Source organism: Lactuca sativa, chromosome 7, assembly GCF_002870075.4.
Source record: "Lactuca sativa cultivar Salinas chromosome 7, Lsat_Salinas_v11, whole genome shotgun sequence".
NCBI classification, from domain to species: Eukaryota; Viridiplantae; Streptophyta; class Magnoliopsida; order Asterales; family Asteraceae; genus Lactuca; species Lactuca sativa.
In genome coordinates, this window is record NC_056629.2 from 28029824 (window position 1) to 28047698 (window position 17875).

General features: G+C 41.0%; 1 protein-coding gene across 1 annotated transcript; it reads right to left on the reverse strand.

Moving 5' to 3' along the window:
• Positions 1 to 16335: 16335 nt before the first annotated feature.
• Positions 16336 to 17293, reverse strand: LOC111892673 (protein FAR-RED ELONGATED HYPOCOTYL 3-like). The gene is made up of 2 exons (XM_023888722.1): positions 17102 to 17293; positions 16336 to 17007 (listed from the first exon to the last, which is right to left on the reverse strand). The coding sequence occupies exons 1-2, from the start codon at positions 17291 to 17293 to the stop codon at positions 16336 to 16338; spliced, it is 864 nt and encodes a 287-aa protein (XP_023744490.1).
• Between the last annotated feature and the right edge of the window lie 582 nt (positions 17294 to 17875).

The following is a 17875-nucleotide window of genomic DNA, read 5'->3' on the forward strand; positions in this document are numbered from 1 at the left end:
CTAGAGCATTTTGGGGTCATAGCTCCTTGAGTTCACGTAAAGCTTGCCACTTTATGTGAGGGTTAGCTTGTAGAAGGGTAGATCTATGGCTTGGAGCCACTGTATGGACAGAGAACTGGAGAGACTCGGCGAGTCACATGGATGCACTCGACGAGTTGTATGAACATGGGCATGGACTTGACGAGTTTAAAGAACAACTCGACGAGTCTGTTGAAGATTGCCTTGGACTCGACGAGTCTGTTCTTGGACTCAGCGAGTCTGGTCGTGGAACCCAAACCTTTTCTGGGTAAGTCATGAATCGGTGAGTCGAGGGACGACTCGGTGAGTTGAGCAGGATGGGACTCGATGATCATTGGACTCGACGAGTCTTGGGGTGACTCGGCAAGTTGAGTCGTGTTCTAAGAGTTTTCAGAGCATAGGGACTCGACGAGTCAGCGGGTTGACTCGGCGAGTAGAGTCAGTCAGGAAGTTTGACTTTGACTGAGGACTTTGACTTTGACCAAGAGTTGACCAGTTGACTTCCAGGGGTATTTTGGTAATTATTGGTATTTATTGAGTTCAGTTATTTGGTATTGGCTAATGGTGGAGATTGTGTCGGTGGTCGGAGCTAGGGGTGAGCAAAAACCGCACCGCAACTAAAATTAACCGCAATAACCGCATAGACCGCAACCGATAAACCGCAACCACAATAAAAACTGATTGTGAGGTTTTCTGTTTTTCAAAAACTGCAAATTTGCGGTGCAGTGCATATGTTATATACAACTTTTTTTTATTAATTATTAATATATTAAATATTAAAAATAAGACAAGTTTCATGAATGAAAGATGAATAAAATACTAGAAGACAAAAGTGTTGGTTTTTTGTTATGTTTTAACTTTGAAAAATGGTGAAATTAAACAATTTTAAGAAATTTATTGTTAATTACTATTGATTTGACGTTTTTAAGATATTAATTGTTTGTGATTTAACTTAATTGTCTTATACCTTGTGTTTTTTTATTATTACAAGTAATATGTTTGAAATCTTAAAACCGTTTGAGCTCCAAACTGTGGTTAAAAACCACACAAAATAACCACACCAAATCCATGCGGTTAATAACCGCAACACAGAAAAACAAAACCGCACCGCAAAAATAACTGCCTAACCGCACCGCAAAAATAACCGCACCAAGCGGTTTTGAAAATGGATTAACCGCATTTGCGGTTAGTGGTGAGGTTTTGGCTAATAACCGCACCGAACCGCACCGCGCTCACCCCTAGTCGGAGCAGCTTGGTCTTATCTTTTCAGTCGACAGTTGCAGGTGAGTTATCCTCACTACATTAACAGGGTCTAAGGCACCAAGGCCAACCCTTTATCGGATTGAAATCCGTGTATCTGTTTGATATGTTATTGCTTGTTATGTCTGTGTCCTGGTTTGAGGATGGTGTATGTTAGAGACCTGGTTAAGGTCGGTATCCTAGTATATAGGATGGTGCTATGTTAGTGACCAGTTAGGTCGGTATCCTGGTTAGGATGTTGTTATGATATTGGATCTGCTAAGATCGGTTTGATTGGATGTGAATTGTTATTTGATTATATGTTTATGTGCATGATGTGCACAAAAGTACCCACTAATTTTAATATTTATAACCTAACAAACTTAGACTATCTATGCACTTATAGGCAGTGTACCTAGTCAGATTACAGTATAGCTTAGGTAAGTCGGGTGTCGATCACAGGGAACGGTGTTCTAATTAATTTACTTACTATTAAATTAACCTAATTTATTAACAAATTTAATAAAGGGTTTTATCTGATTTTACAAGATCAGATGAACTTAAATCCAATTCAATAAGTAAAAACACACACTCTTGTTTAGATTGAATCCACTTTTCCCTTATGGCTAGCTAACAATTACGGATTACTAAGTTGGTTTTTAATTATATTAGTAATTTAGTTCTATCTTACCAATATTTAACTAATTCATGTCAAACCATGTATGTTCACACATAATTAAACACAGAACCAATTATAGTTGAAAATATGCTATATAAGATTTGTTGTGTAAACGCAATTATGATCACAATTCTCGTTCTCTAGCACAGCTAAACTTTATTTATTCTAATTATTAACTAAGATTGGTCAATCCTAGCTCTAACAATTCAATGTTCACTAAATTATTAGGTAAACAGGTTCATGCAGTTTAATGGTCACTAAGCTACACAGAACATGTAATTAAACAGTTAGATAAACAAATATTAACATGCTAGGTCATACAAATCAAACACAAGCAAATTTTCACCAACTAAGCTTAATCCATAATCATATAACTATTCATAAGTTCAAAGCTTCATCTAGCTAAACAAGAGTAGCTAGATTCAGCTGCTCATTATAGTAATTAAACTAACACAGCTAAAACTAATGAAAGACATGTTCTAAAAATAAACCTTTACTTCTTTTGGTGTTGAAAACCCTCCTCCAGAGCCTTTCTTTCGTTCTTATTCGTCTTCTGGAACTCTTTCTCTTCTGCCACAAGTCTTCCTTTTCGTAATAATCATCAGAACTTATATAATGCTTAAAAACTCGCGCCACGTCGTGGCCAGATCTCGCCACGTCGTGGGCTTCAAGCAATCCGTATCCTTCAAGGAAATCCTCCGCGTCGAGATGCTTATCTTCTGAACACCCATGCCACGTCGTGGGCTTCATCGCCACGTCGTGAAATTAGCTCTTATCGTGAATTTATTATTTTCTTGTCTTCCAAGCCTCCCATGTTCCCCATTTTGTCACCTTTGGTCCCTTTCTTCGAAAATCCTTTGTATTGACTGAAAATAACAATTTAAACTCATAAGTATCTTTATTCTAAACATATTATCAATTTATTAATAAAAATGTACTTAAATACTGCCTAAAAATAAGTGTAAATATGGCAATATCAGTGCACATGGTTGTTGGACTGGGGTTGGGTTGAGGCGGGTCCTGCTTCATGCTGTAGGCCAACATACCCAGGGCGGACCGGTTATCTCGAAGCCCCAGCGAGCGGTTCGGATAGGTTGTAGGCCCCACGAGGGCGGACCAGACATACCGAGGCTCGGACAGTAGACCAGGCCGACTGAGGGTCGGTGCGGGCGGACCAGTCATACTGTAGACTCAGAGAGTGGACCAGGTGGGTTGAAGGCCCGGTGCGGGCGGACCAACCACACTGCAGACTCGATGTATATGGCTAGACTCGGAGGGTGGACCAGGTGGACTGAAGGCCGGTACGGCGGACCGGTCACACAGTAGACCCGAAGTGCATGGCTGTTCTGTTATGTTATGATATGTTATGTGTATGGTATATGTGGTTGGTATTTTGGGGGTATCTCACTAAGATTTCGGGCTTACAGTTTTGGTTTAATGTTTCAAGTACTTCAGGAGACCGTGGCAAGGCGAAGGCGTGATCGTACCGCTCCTCATGTTTTATGTGTTTATGATGTGGTTCTGGGAAATACTTTGATAATAGATGTATTGAAAACCTTTTTGTAATAACTTAATGAAATTGGGTTGTTTTTGAAAAGTTTAAATTGGTTGAAATTTTTAGAGTGTTACAAGTTGGTATCAGAGCCTTGGTTTGAGTGAATTGGAGGAACATTCGTGTGAATCCAGTCTCAAATCAAGGAGAGTTTTCAAAAGAGAATTTAAAATGGTTTTCAAAATGATTAAAGGAGGACGCGGAGGTACGATCAGCCGGAGCTAGTAAGTTACCCCAAAACACCATACAAGTTATTTGATTATGTGATATGTTAGAACAACATGCTAGTGTTAGGCTAGGGATCTTCAGGCAGTGTATGATAGAGTTGTATGATTGTGATGCCTGCTAGCCTAGAGTCTCCTTTTACGAGAATTTCAGTGTTCCTTTAGGGGTGAGGGTAGATTGTTTGTTAGGTATATTCATCTTTAGGGTGTTGTGGTGATACTTGATGTAAATATGGGTAGGTGTGGAAGGTAGTATGGGCCCGTACTACTGAAAGCATAGGACCCATATGTGTATCAAGGAAGTCACAATCCCTAGGGCTAGGTTGAGAGTCGGTTCTCGGGATAATGAGAAGCGTCTGATGTTTTGCGGTGATTTCAGTATGGTGGTTACGAGGCATGCTGGGAGCGGATCCGGGTCAGGATCGAGAGCAGGAGGAGGCGGTTAGGGTGGGTCAGCACCACCCGAGGGTATCGTTCAGATGAGCACAGACAAGTTGGATGCTAGGATTTGTGAGATCCTGCATGATGAGGTTGCTGCTATGTTCCAGGCCGAGTTTCCGGAACTGTTTGGGTCGATCAAGACCGCCATGGTCGAGTATTTTGATGAGCGTTATGCAGCTCTTACAGAGACGGCTGCCGCGGCGGCTACAACGGCTGTAGCCGCGGCTGGGGGAGGAGCCAGTAGAGGTTTTCAGTATCGGGATTTCGATAATAAGAAGCTGTTGGAATAGTGTCTAAGGCTACAACAATATTAGGCAAGTATTTGACCCGGTTGTGCATGGTCCTTTTGGGTTGCCTTCACCATAGCAACTTGATAGGATGATTTATTAAGAGAGAATAAATATTATTAATATATTATGAGAATAATATAAAGAATAATAATATTGTTATTTGATTAATATAAGTCATAGAATTAATTGGAATTAATTTGGTGACTTAAAGAGATTAATTAAATAAGAGGGTATAAACTGTCAATTGTTTGATAGTTAAACTTTAGACTGTAAATCCATATTGGATAGATGTGGGACGAATTCTAGAAGCTAAGGATAGCTTCAAATCGTCCAAGGTTATCTAAGGAATGGATTTGGATAGCTTTAAGAGAAGATTATCCAATTAGGGTTTAAGATGTAGCCCTTAAGGAGTCTACAAGTATAAATAGACCCTATGGCATAAGGAAATCGGCACTTCATCTAAAGTAGAGAAGTCCTGGACGATTTCCTCCCTTCTCCTCTCTCCCAAATCATCCTCCTTGTTATTTGGTGTTTGTAAGCCATTAGAGGAGTGACAATTGTGACTCTAGAAGCTCCAAGACAACAAGATCAAACAAGGGATTCAAAGGTATGATTCTAGATCTGTTTTAACATTGTTCTTATACCTAAATAGTTATTAGAAGTCTTGGATTCAAAGCATGTTTAATTAGAAAGCCTAGATCCAAGCATTAGGGTTTTGCATGCGCACATAGGAAAGTTCTTATGGCTAAAACTCATCAGTGGTATCAGAGCCTAGCTTGGTTTTCATTAAATTGTTGCTTATTTGTATGAAATTTAACTGCAAAATTCGATTTTTGTGTTTCTGAGTCATGGACTCGGCGAGTTCCATAGTGGACTCGGCGAGTCACTTGGTGCACTCGGCGAGTCCAAGCGTCAGGAATGGCCATATTCGGGATTTCTTCATGATTATCTTATGGAAAATTACCTTAATCATATTAGATCAACCCTAATCCTATTTTTTGATATATATTACTATTATATTAATCTAATTAAAGATATTTATCAACTAATAAAATATTTAATTTCCTTATATGATAATTAATTAATTATTTTTATTAATTTGGTAATTATCTTGCTAGAAATCTTGAATAAATCAAATATAGATAATTAGGAAATTAATTGTTAATTGAAATTATTTGTTATTTGATCCTCCATGTTTTAAATGTTAAAACTTGTCCTCAAGTTTTGAAATTTATATTTTGTGATTAAAAGTTTTAATTTAGACAATTTAAATTTAAAACCCTATATTTTAAAAAGTTTAAAATACAACCCTATACTAATATAATATTACAAGAATAATATGTATATAACTAAAATACGAGTCTTAGCGTTAGTAGGCCTCATTCACGAAGCCGATCTATAAGGTGGGTATAAGGTTGCGGCCTATAAAATGGCGCTTAATGGGTGTACACTCACACCCACCGCTTGCTTGATCGGTGGAGGGTCGTTAGCCGAACGGGTAGGATAGGGCAACCTCATCCTCTCATTAAAAGTATAATAAGTAATACAAAGTAACTACACATTTTTTAAAATTTCCCAATCTTAGTTACTTTAGGAAAAGTGAAATGATGCAATCCCATGAAATTACACTTTGCACCCTTGCTAAGAAGTTAGTGGAGCGTGTGTGGTTTACCGGCACACTAATTGGTTCTAAGCAAAGGTGGCAAAGGGTGATTCATTGTTTATCATAGTTCGATGGAGCGTGTGTGGTTTACCGGCACATCGAATAGGTGATCGTTACAATGAAGGCACCATGTGAATTTACATGGTAATTCACACCCGCTTTGTGATCCTCGGTATCCCAGTCACAAACAAGAGGGGCATATCGAGATTTAAACATGCCATTGAATAGGTTCAGTGAATCTCATCCGAACCTAGGAATTCTCAATACATTTAGGACTTATAGTTAGTTTTTATGGTGGAGAATTAGTGAATCGTCATTCACTTACCTTCAATTTATTTGCATGTTAGATTACGACATCCCTTTTCTAATATGTAAATGTTGTTGTTGGATCCTAGCCCTAATTTTTCTTATTGGGTGATAATTAGGGATTCATATTCTAATCTATCTTTTTCCTTTCTATTTAAAGATGTCGAACACAAACAACGCTGCTGCTAGTTCTTTCACGTTAATGAGCCTTTGCCAAAAGGTCACCTTCGATGGAACGAACTTTAGCGAATGGATAAGATACATTCACACCATTGCTCGCTATGAGGATAAGGAGTATGTCCTCGATGAGAAGCTCGAGAAAATCAACCCTGAAATCGCTACTCCGGCTGAAATTACCGCTTTTGAAACTCATGAGCGAGATGCAACGAAGGTACATTGCATCATGATAGCCACCATGAACTCCGAATTCCAAAAGTCCTACGAGGACATGTACCCGTACGAGATGCATCAAGACTTATTGGAGAGATACCACTAGAACGCGAGACAAGAGCGTTATGAGATTTTCACTAACATGATTTCCGCTAAGATGGGTCATGGAGAATCTCTTACCGTGCACCTGCAAAAGATGCAAAGGTATGTCGACCGCCTTCGCAAGTTAAATGTTGACTTTGGGGAAGACTTGGCGATCGACATGGTGCTTCACTCTTTGCCTCCTATGTACAATCAATTTAGGATGACCTACCACATGAACAAAGAGGATGTCACCCTAAGCAAACTCCAAGGTCTCTTGAGGGTCACTGAGAGCAACTTCAAAGACAAGTCTGTTGCACCAACTCCCAATCCACCCGCTGCTCCTGTCTTGGCTATTGGTCAAGGAAAGGGAAAGAAGAGGAAGGCTTCGTCTAAGAACTATCGCAAGGTTAAAGCCCGAGATGGTGCCTCTTCTAGTGGGACCAAAGTTGATCCCGCAAAGCCCTGCCCTAACCCGAAGGAGGCAGAGTGCCACCACTGCCACAAGATAGGACATTGGAAAAGAAGCTGCCCAGAGTACCTGCAAGCTATCAAGGAAGGAAAGATCAAGCCATCTTTTGCAGGTATATACACAATTAAATCTAACGATTCTAATCATGCAATTTCTTGGGTTCTTGATACCGGTTGTGGTTACCACATTTGTTCTAATGTGCAGGGACTAAGAAGAAGTAGGGATGTGGAGCAAGGAAGAATCAATCTAATCATGGGGAACAGAAGATCGTCGCCTGTGACCAAGATTGGAGTGTATTCTTTAGTTCTTAGGAATAACTTATGTTTAGATTTGAACAATTGTTGCTATTCGCCAGAAATGGCTAGAAACATCATTTCATTTCATGGTTTATATAGACAAGGTTTTAGATTTTCTTTTAATAATGAGAATGGTTCTATTTTGGCTTATCTAAATGGTGTCTTTTACTTTAAAGCTATACCATGTAATGGAATTTATGAAACTGTTATGATTGTTGATAACTTAGGAAATGATGTTTTGAACATAGATTCTTCCACTAGTATGGATAAAGCATCCTTGTGGCATTGTCGTCTTGGACATGTCAACAAGAAACGCATAGCCCAACTCCAAATGGATGGAGTGTTGGAGTCATTCGACCTTAGGGAAAATGACACGTGCGAGTCTTGTTTACTTGGAAAGATGACTAAATCACCCTTCACGAGTACGTGTGAAAGGGGTGAGGGTCTATTGGACCTAATACATACCGATGTATGTGGACCGTTTAGATCAACCACGAAGGATGGGAACCGCTTCTACGTGACTTTTACCGATGATTATAGTAGATATGGGTATATCTATTTAATCAAGCAAAAGTCAGAAACCTTTGAAAAGTTCAAAGAGTTCAAGAATGAAGTGGAGAATCAATTGGGCAGGAAAATCAAGATGCTTCGATCCGATCGAGGAGGAGAGTACCTAAGTCTTGAATTCCACGATTATCTCAAGGAGTGTGGAATAGTTTCACAATTGACGCCTCCTAGGACACCGCAGTTGAATGGTGTGGCAGAAAGGCGTAATCGAACCCTATTGGATATGGTTCGCTCTATGATGAGTCGTGCTTCACTACCTATCTCTTTTTGGGGGTATGCCTTAGAGACTGCCACCCATATCCTTAACCGAGTCCCTACTAAGAAGGTTGCCAAAACACTTCACGAGATGTGGACAGGGAAAGCTCCCTCGTTGGCACATATCAAGGTTTGGGGTTGCGAGGCTTTCGTAAGACGAGATACTCACGACAAGCTCGAACCTCGAAGTGAGCGATGTATTTTCATCGGCTACCCGCAGAAATCCTTTGGATATCTCTTCTACAGACCGAAGGACAATGTTGTTTTTGTTGCGAGGAGAGGAGTTTTCCGAGAGCGAGAACTCATAGGCCAAGGAGACAGTGGGAGGCAAATCGAGCTTGAAGAGATTCAAGAGTCGATAGATGAAGGAACCTCTACCGCTGGCGCTCAACCCGAGGAGGAAACTCCGGTTGAACCGATTGACGAGTCCTTACCTCTTAGACGTTCCGATAGAGTTAGAGTTCATCCCCAGTTTTATGGTTTTCATATTACTACCGAAGGGGACACGTATATTAGTGATGGTACACTAATAAATCTTGATGAACCTAATAGCTATAAGGAAGCCGTGGCAGGCCTGGAGTCTGCGAAATGGAAAGAGGCAATGGATAGCGAGATCCAATCCATGCATGATAACCAAGTTTGGAATTTGGTTGATAATGTGCCCAGACGTAAGACCGTTGGGTGCAAATGGATCTTCAAGAAGAAGACCGACGTGGATGGAAACGTACACACATATAAAGCGCGATTGGTTGCGAAGGGCTTTACTCAAACTCCCGGAGTTGACTATGAAGAGACCTTCTCACCAGTTGCGAAGATAAAATCTATTAGAGTGATGCTAGCTATTGCCGCATTTCATGATTATGAGATTTGGCAAATGGATGTCAAGACCGCTTTCCTTAACGGAAAGTTGGCTGAGGATGTTTACATGGCTCAGCCATAGGGGTTTGTGGATCCGAAGCATCCGAATAGAGTGTGTAAGCTTGAGAAGTCCATTTATGGACTTAAGCAAGCGTCTCGCAGATGGAATCTTTGCTTTGATGAGAAAGTCAAAGAGTTTGGATTTGTACGAAGCGAAGATGAATCAAGTGTATATGTCAAAGCCAGTGGGAGTATAGTTAGCTTCCTCGTTCTATATGTCGATGACATATTACTCATAGGAAACAACATCCCGACTCTGCAGGAGGTTAAGTCCTGGCTTGGGAAGTGCTTCGCTATGAAGGACCTCAGAGAGGCTTCTGACATTTTGGGAATAAGGATAGTAAGAGAAAGAAGTAAGAGACTAATTGGACTTAGTCAGAACACTTACTTAGAGAAGGTACTAAAACGCTTTAGTATGGAAAACTCGAAGAAGGGAGAATTACCGATACAAAGTAATGCCAAGTTGAGTAAGACTCAAAGTCCGAGTACCGAAGCTGAGATAGCAGAAATGAGCCGAGTACCATACGCTTCCGCAGTTGGCTCAATCATGTACGCTATGACTTGTACTCGCCCTGATGTAGCCTTCGCTCTGAGCATGGTTAGCAGATATCAAGGGAATCCTGGCAGAGCACATTGGATTGCGGTGAAGAATATCCTTAAGTACCTTCAGAGGACGAAGGAATGGTTGTTAGTCCTTGGAGGGAGTGATGACTTGAAGGTGCGAGGGTATAGTGACGCCAGTTTTCAGACCGACAGGGACAACTACCGTTCGCAGTTGGGCTGGGTCTTTACCCTAAATGGAGGAGCAGTGACATGGAAGAGTTCCAAGCAGGAAACCGTAGCTGATTCAACATGCGAATCAGAGTACATTGCAGTGAGCGAAGCGTCGAAGGAGGCAATATGGCTGAAGAACTTCATCGGTGATCTTGGAGTTGTACCTGCCATAAAGGAGCCCATGGAGATTTTCTGTGATAATGAAGGAGCGGTTGCCTTGACCAAGGAACCGAGGGATCATGGTAGATCTAGACATATCGACAGAAAATATCACTTTATTAGACATCGTGTAGAAGAAGGACAACTCGTAGTGAAGAGGATATCATCAGAAGACAACCCAGCAGATCCGCTTACGAAGGGACTGAGTAGGGTTAAACACTTGCAGCATGTTAGGAGTATTGGGCTAAAGGATGATATTAGCATAGATTAGATAGTATTAGAAACGTGTAATAGATAAATGTAATTAACATTTGATGATTAAATAAAGGAGTTTTATTTATGAGTAATGTTACTATCTTATGTTAATTGTTTAACTATTGTTTCACTTTGCATGTTTTGACTTCCAGAATAATTAAGTTTATTAGGAATAATCGAATTGTTCAAATTGTCCACAATCGTTCATATGTTGGAAGTAGATATGAATGAATATTGTCATGAATTGGTGTGTAGATTGTCTAAATGGTGTTAGACATAGCAAAGGGTTGCTGCAACGTTCATGAGTGCTTATGAACTAGTTTTGAGCATTGGAACAAACCCGCGCTTGCTGGAATCACCTTATGGAATATGATATAAAAGGGTGATCGCAAGACGATAATATCATATAGTCTTAAAACCTAGATATATGGTTTGTTATTTGTTAAATGATTGTACATTGATAATGCGAAAACGCATCAGTAACTCGATGTTATAAAACGCATTGTTGTGTATAGTTGGTTAATGAATAAGTAAATGCATATAAGTCGAAGTTTATCTATAACTTTTATCTAAGAAGGTAAAAGCGATATCTCGGCCGCTCGATGATTTGATTTGACTTATGTTTCGGGCCTGGTCAAAACTAAATTGATGTGTTCGATTAAGTTCTATGTCAAATAAATCAGAGATCGAGAAACCTAAATGCTTGACTAACCATTCCATAGGATTGTCAGCATGATATCTAACAGAGGACTGTACGATCCCTTATCTAAAGGACAAGATTGATTAGATCAGAGTTTGACAGGGTCTTTGAGAGCTACTATTGCAAAATGAATTGTACTTGTGCATATAGTTACTAGACTTATCCAAGTGGGAGACTATTGGAATAGTGTCTAAGGCTACAACTATATTAGGCAAGTATTTGACCCGGTTGTGCATGGTCCTTTTGGGTTGCCTTCACCATAGCAACTTGATAGGATGATTTATTAAGAGAGAATAAATATTATTAATATATTATGAGAATAATATAAAGAATAATAATATTGTTATTTGATTAATATAAGTCATAGAATTAATTGGAATTAATTTGGTGACTTAAAGAGATTAATTAAATAAGAGGGTATAAACTGTCAATTGTTTGATAGTTAAACTTTAGACTATAAATCCATATTGGATAGATGTGGGACGAATTCTAGAAGCTAAGGATAGCTTCAAATCTTCCAAGGTTATCTAAGGAATGGATTTGGATAGCTTTAAGAGAAGATTATCCAATTAGGGTTTAAGCTGTAACCCTTAAGGAGTCTACAAGTATAAATAGACCCTATGGCATAAGGAAATCGGCACTTCATCTAAAGTAGAGAAGCCCTGGCCGATTTCCTCCCCTCTCCTCTCTCCCAAATCATCCTCCTTGCTATTTGGTGTTTGTAAGCCATTAGAGGAGTGACAATTGTGACTCTAGAAGCTCCAAGACAACAAGATCAAACAAGGGATTCAAAGGTATGATTCTAGATCTGTTTTAACATTGTTCTTATACCTAAATAGTCATTAGAAGTCTTGGATTCAAAGCATGTTTAATTAGAAAGCCTAGATCCAAGCATTAGGGTTTTGCATGCGCACATAGTAAAGTTCTTATGGCTAAAACCCATCAGAAGTCCCCTACTTTTGATGGAGTTCAGGATCCGATTGTTGCTATGCGATGGTTTTCAGATGTGGATGGATGTTTCTTCACATGTTCATGCCCTGCTGATCAGAGAGTGAGGTGTGCTATGAACCTGTTGAGGCTCGGGGCGAAGGATTGGTGGAGATTGACCACAAGATCATATTCGGATGTGCAACGGGCTGTGGTTTCTTGGGACCAGTTTCGGGAGATGTTCAACACTCGCTATGTTCCACGGGTTGAGAGAGAGAGAGAGAGAGAGAGAGAGAGAGAGGTTGTCTTAGGAGTTCCTGGAGCTAAAGCAGGATTCAGAGTCGGTGACGGAGATGACCAGGATGTTCACTGAGAGGGCGATGTTTTTCCCGAAGTTTGCTTCGAAGCAGGCTCAGATGTCCCGATATCTGAGTATGCTCAAGAGGGATATCAGGCAGTTTGTGTCTACGCAGAGGTGCGATACCTTGTTAGAGTTGCACGAGGCCGCCAGGCGGCGTGAGTTGGAGCTTGAGCTGCAGCTGAGAGAGCAGAGGCAGGCCCCGTTGCAGTCGTAGCCGGCGCCGAAATGGTCCAAGACCATTGATTCTAGGTTGGGAGATCAGAGCAGCCGCACTTATGGGAAGTGCGGGAAGGGTCACACCGGAGTTTGTAGATCCAGTGGTGCATGCCGCAAGTGCGGGAGAGAGAGGCATTATGAGAGGGATTGCCGCAGCTTGGTCTTATCTTTTCATTCGGTAGTTACAAGTGAGTCATCCTCACTATATCAACAGGGTCTAAGGCACCAAGGCCGGCCCTTTATTAGTGTAACGCTCTAGAAATTCCAACCAATTTAAACTTTTCAAAAACAACCCAATTTCATAAAGTTATTACAAAAAGGTTTTCAATACATTCATTATCAAAGTATTTCCCAGAACCACATCATAAACACATAAAACACGAGGAGCGGTATGATCATGCCTTTGCCTTGCCACGGTCTCCTGAAGTACCTAAAACATTTAAACCACAACTGTAAGCCCGAAGCTTAGTGAGATACCCCCAAAATACCAACCACAATTCATAACATATCATAACACAGAACAGAACAGCCATGCACTTCGGGTCTACTGTGTGACTGGTCCGCCGCACCGGCCTACAGTCCACCTGGTCCACCCTCCGAGTCTAGCCATATACATCGAGTCTACAGTGTGATTGGTCTGACCGCACCGGGCCTTCAATCCACCTGGTCCACTCTTTGAGTCTACAGTATGACTGGTCCGCCCGCACCGAGCCTTCAGTCGACCTGGTCCACTCTCCGAGCCTCAGCATGTCTGGTCCGCCCTCTCGGGGCCTTCAGCCTATCCGGACCGCTCGCTGGGACTTCGGGACAACCGGTCCGCCCTGGGTATGTTGGCCTACAGCATAAAGCAGGACCCACCTCAACCGAACCCTAGTCCAACAACCATGTGCACATAACATACAATCATATATCGAATCACAACTAATCAAACCGATCTTTAGCAGATCACATACAAAACACATCCCTACCAGGATTCCGACCTAACCGGTCACTAGCATAGCATCATCCTATAATCTAGGATACCAACCCTAACCAGGTCTCTAACATATACCATCCTAACTACCAGGATGCAAACATAACAAAGCAATAACATAACAACAACTACCCGGATTTCCATCCGATAAAGGGCCGGCCTTGGTGCCTTAGACCCTGTTGATATAGTGAGGATAACTCACCTCGCAACTGCTGAAACTCTGAACTGAAGAAACAGATTCCCGAACCACCGCCTCACCAAAAATCCCGAACTATCCGAAGCAGCAAAACAATCATTAGTCCAAGCACAATATCCTTCCAAGGGTAAATTGAACAATTTACCCTTAACTCAATCTGGTCCAAGACTAAGGCCCATAATCAAAATATGAAAGGCCCAACACTAGGTAAGCTCTCAAGCCCACTAGTGGCCCAAAGACCAAAAGTCCGAAGCAAAACCCAATATTGGCCCAATTTACTAAATTGGGCCCACCTCACCAAATGGGCCTAGATCCAAGGTCCATAATAATTAGTGAGTCCAAAATACTCCATCCAAAATGTCCAGTCACGGCCCAAGCTCTAATATCCCAACAACAGCCCAATCTCTTAAGGCCAAAAATGAAAACCCAACAGAGGGAGTACGCTGGGCGTACCCTCCTTGGTACGTTGGGCGTACAACGATGCTCGCGGATTGGAATCGGGACACGGACCCGCTACGCTGGGCGTACTCCCATTTACGCGGGGCGTAACTCCGCTGAATTACAACTTCTCATAAGATCTTAATGGCTTAAGCTCTTAAGCCCAAACTTCAGATCCATAGACCAAATATGCCTAGGATCCATAAAGTCTCAAACTTTATTACTTGGGACGTCCATAAAGCTCTTAATCCAAGGTCTTAATCCATTAAGACCTATCTATATCACATATGAGACAACCAAAGCCCTTGGGACCTCATTTTTCTTAATTAAGACCTCTCCTAAGGTCTAAAAGGACAGCTAATCTCAACCAACTCGAATCATGCATCAAGGTGAGGTTTTTGGGACAAGAATGATGTCAAACTTCACAACACATAGATCTACACATTATGATTGTCAAGCCAGAGACTTTTTACCTCAAAAGGGCCTCAGAAGATGATGTCTTTCCAGATCTACGAGCTCCAGCCACTCAACTCCTTCTTTGATAACTTCCTATTTCTTCTTCTAGACTCTCTTTTGCCAAAACAAGCTTTCCAAGGTCAAATACACCCAACAATGGAGGTGGGACGGCTATCTAGGGTTTCTGAGGATAAGAGAGTGTTTATGGAGGCTAGGGTGAGAACCATTATGTTCCTTATATAGTGGTTGGCCCTAAATTTAGGGTTTCAGGATGATAGACGTACGCTGGGCGTACGTCGAGAGACCTCCGCGTTCATTTCCTCCAATTATGCTGGGCGTACATCCAGCTTACGCTGGGCGTACCCAACCAAAAACGTGCATGCATGCTTGGCATGCATGGGACCCCTTTCCTAAACTCCCCCCTTAGGGACCATTGTTGCCAATATCTTCAATTTACATCATCTCCTCCATCCTAAGTCCGTTCCCGACGAACTTTATATCCACATAAAGGTGGCGAGAAGGCCTACGCTTCTAGCGACACACCCCAACCCGAAAACCCTTTTCGAATAAAATCCAATACCCATAAAATATATTTTTAGAACGGGACGTTACAATCGGATTGAAATTTGGGTATCTGTTTGACATGTTATTGCTTGTTATGTATGTGTCCTGGTTTTAGGATGGTGTATGTTAGAGACTTGGTTAAGGTCGGTATCCTGGTATATAGGATGGTGCTATGTTAGTGACCAGTTAGGTCGGTATCCTGGTTAGGATGTTGTTATGATATGTGATCTACTAAGATCGGTTTAACTGGATGTGAATTGTTATATGATTATATGTTTATGTGCACATGGTTATTGGACTGGGGTTGGGTTGAGGCGGTTCCTGCTTCATGATGTAGGCCAACATACCCAGGGCGGACCGGTTATCCCGAAGGCCCAGTGAGCGGTCCGGATAGGCTGTAGGCCCTACAAGGGCGGACCAGACATACCGAGGCTCGGAGAGTGGACCAGGCCGATTGAGGGCCGGTGCGGGCGGACCATTCATACTGTAGACTCGGAGAGTGGACCAGGTGGGTTGAAGTCCCGGTGCGGGCGGACCAACCACACTACAGACTCAATGTATATGGCTAGACTTGGAGGGTGGACCAGGTGGACTGAAGGCCGGTGCGGCGGACCAGTCACACAGTAGACCCGAAGTGCATGGCTGTTCTGTTATGTTATTATATGTTATGTGTATGGTATATGTGGTTGGTATTTTGGGGGTATCTCACTAAACTTTCGGGCTTACAGTTGTGGTTTAATGTTTCAGGTACTTCAGGAGACCATGGCAAGGCGAAGGCGTGATCGTACCGCTCCTCATGTTTTATGTGTTTATGATGTGGTTCTGGGAAATACTCTGATAATAGATGTATTGAAAACCTTTTGTAATAACTTAATGAAATTGGGTTGTTTTTGAAATGTTTAAATTGGTTGAAATTTTTAGAGTGTTACATAATCATATCTGCAGCCATCCGCCATTTGTAAAACCATTTTTGCATACGTGCACGAAAGAACTCAAGAAGTGGTAATATAGGCAACTTCCTTGCTTTATTTGATACAACATTCATGGACTCCGCACTATTTGAGGTCATATAATCATACCTCGTGGTAGGGCAATACGCTCTGGTCCATTTCTCATGTGGAATTTGACTGAGATGTGTCGCTACATCATCTCTTATATTACGAAGTCTCCCCCAATAGAATTCAAACTCAGTGGTTTTGTAAGCTGGTATTTGTAAGCTCTTACCAGCTTCCAAAACAAAATTACTGTTTTTTTTTTTGTTTTTTCCAAAGGTGTGGACTATGTTTCCTATTAGATGAAAACCACACAATCCATGTTGAGCATTTGGAAAAACATTTTGAATACTTACATCAATTGCGGGTGCTCTATCCGTGACCATTGTCAGACCTTCCACATCACCAATGCATTCATGTAGTTTTTCAAGAAACCATGTCCAAGAATCTGTAGTCTCTTTTGGGAAAATTCCACACCCAATAGGCAAGATCTGATTGTTGCCATCCATGGTTACTGCATGCAAGATGGTGCCTTTGTACTTTCCCTTCAAATGAGCACCATCCATAATAATAACTTTTCTACAACACTCTCTGAAAGCACGTATCTGCAACAACAATATAAAAACCATTAATATATCAACAATATAAATTGTTTATAAACATTTAAGATAATAGCAAATATATTTAAAAATATATTACCGCGCATCCAATAGCGAAAAAACAATACTCAAAACGATCATCCGAATCAGTTTTTATATACACCACAGTACCAGGATTATGTTTCTTCAAACTGTGAAAATAAATTGGAAGTTTGGAGAAACTTTCTTCGGGGGTCCCCATCATCAATCCCAAAGCAAATTCTCTAGCTTGCCATGCTTGTGAATAACTCATATTTATTTGTAGCAAAGCATTCATATCTCTAATTATATCATTAGGCTTCTAAACTCTCAAACTTCCTTGACCCATAATGTTATGTATTATGGTTCCCCCAACTTCGCTATTTGCTTGCCTATGATTTGGGTGTATAAGCAATGAAGAACACGTATGCTCGTCATTAAACGTCTTAGTTTCAAACATTTATGTTTCTTTAATGACACATGCGTATAAACGCCAATGACAGTTTTCTTGCATACAAACAACCTGGTACCGAGATTTTGAAGATTTTTCAACCTTTATCTGAAACTTTTCTCTAACGGCTTTGAATTTAACAGCAAATGCTAGCTCTTTTTTGGTGTTATAGGTTTGATTAATAATTAATTTATCATTCGGACCTAAACTGTGAAATGGTCAAGGTTAGAGAATAGGTTCTGGACAATCAGGAATAGAAGGAATACAATACCATGGATTAAAAGCAGTTTTTCGTTGCGTGTACTCATAATCCGACTACCCTTCATTTGATTTTTCCTCACATCTTCGATCATCAGTTTCAGGAACTTCTCCAAACTCGAACAAATTTTCACATTGTAATTCAGT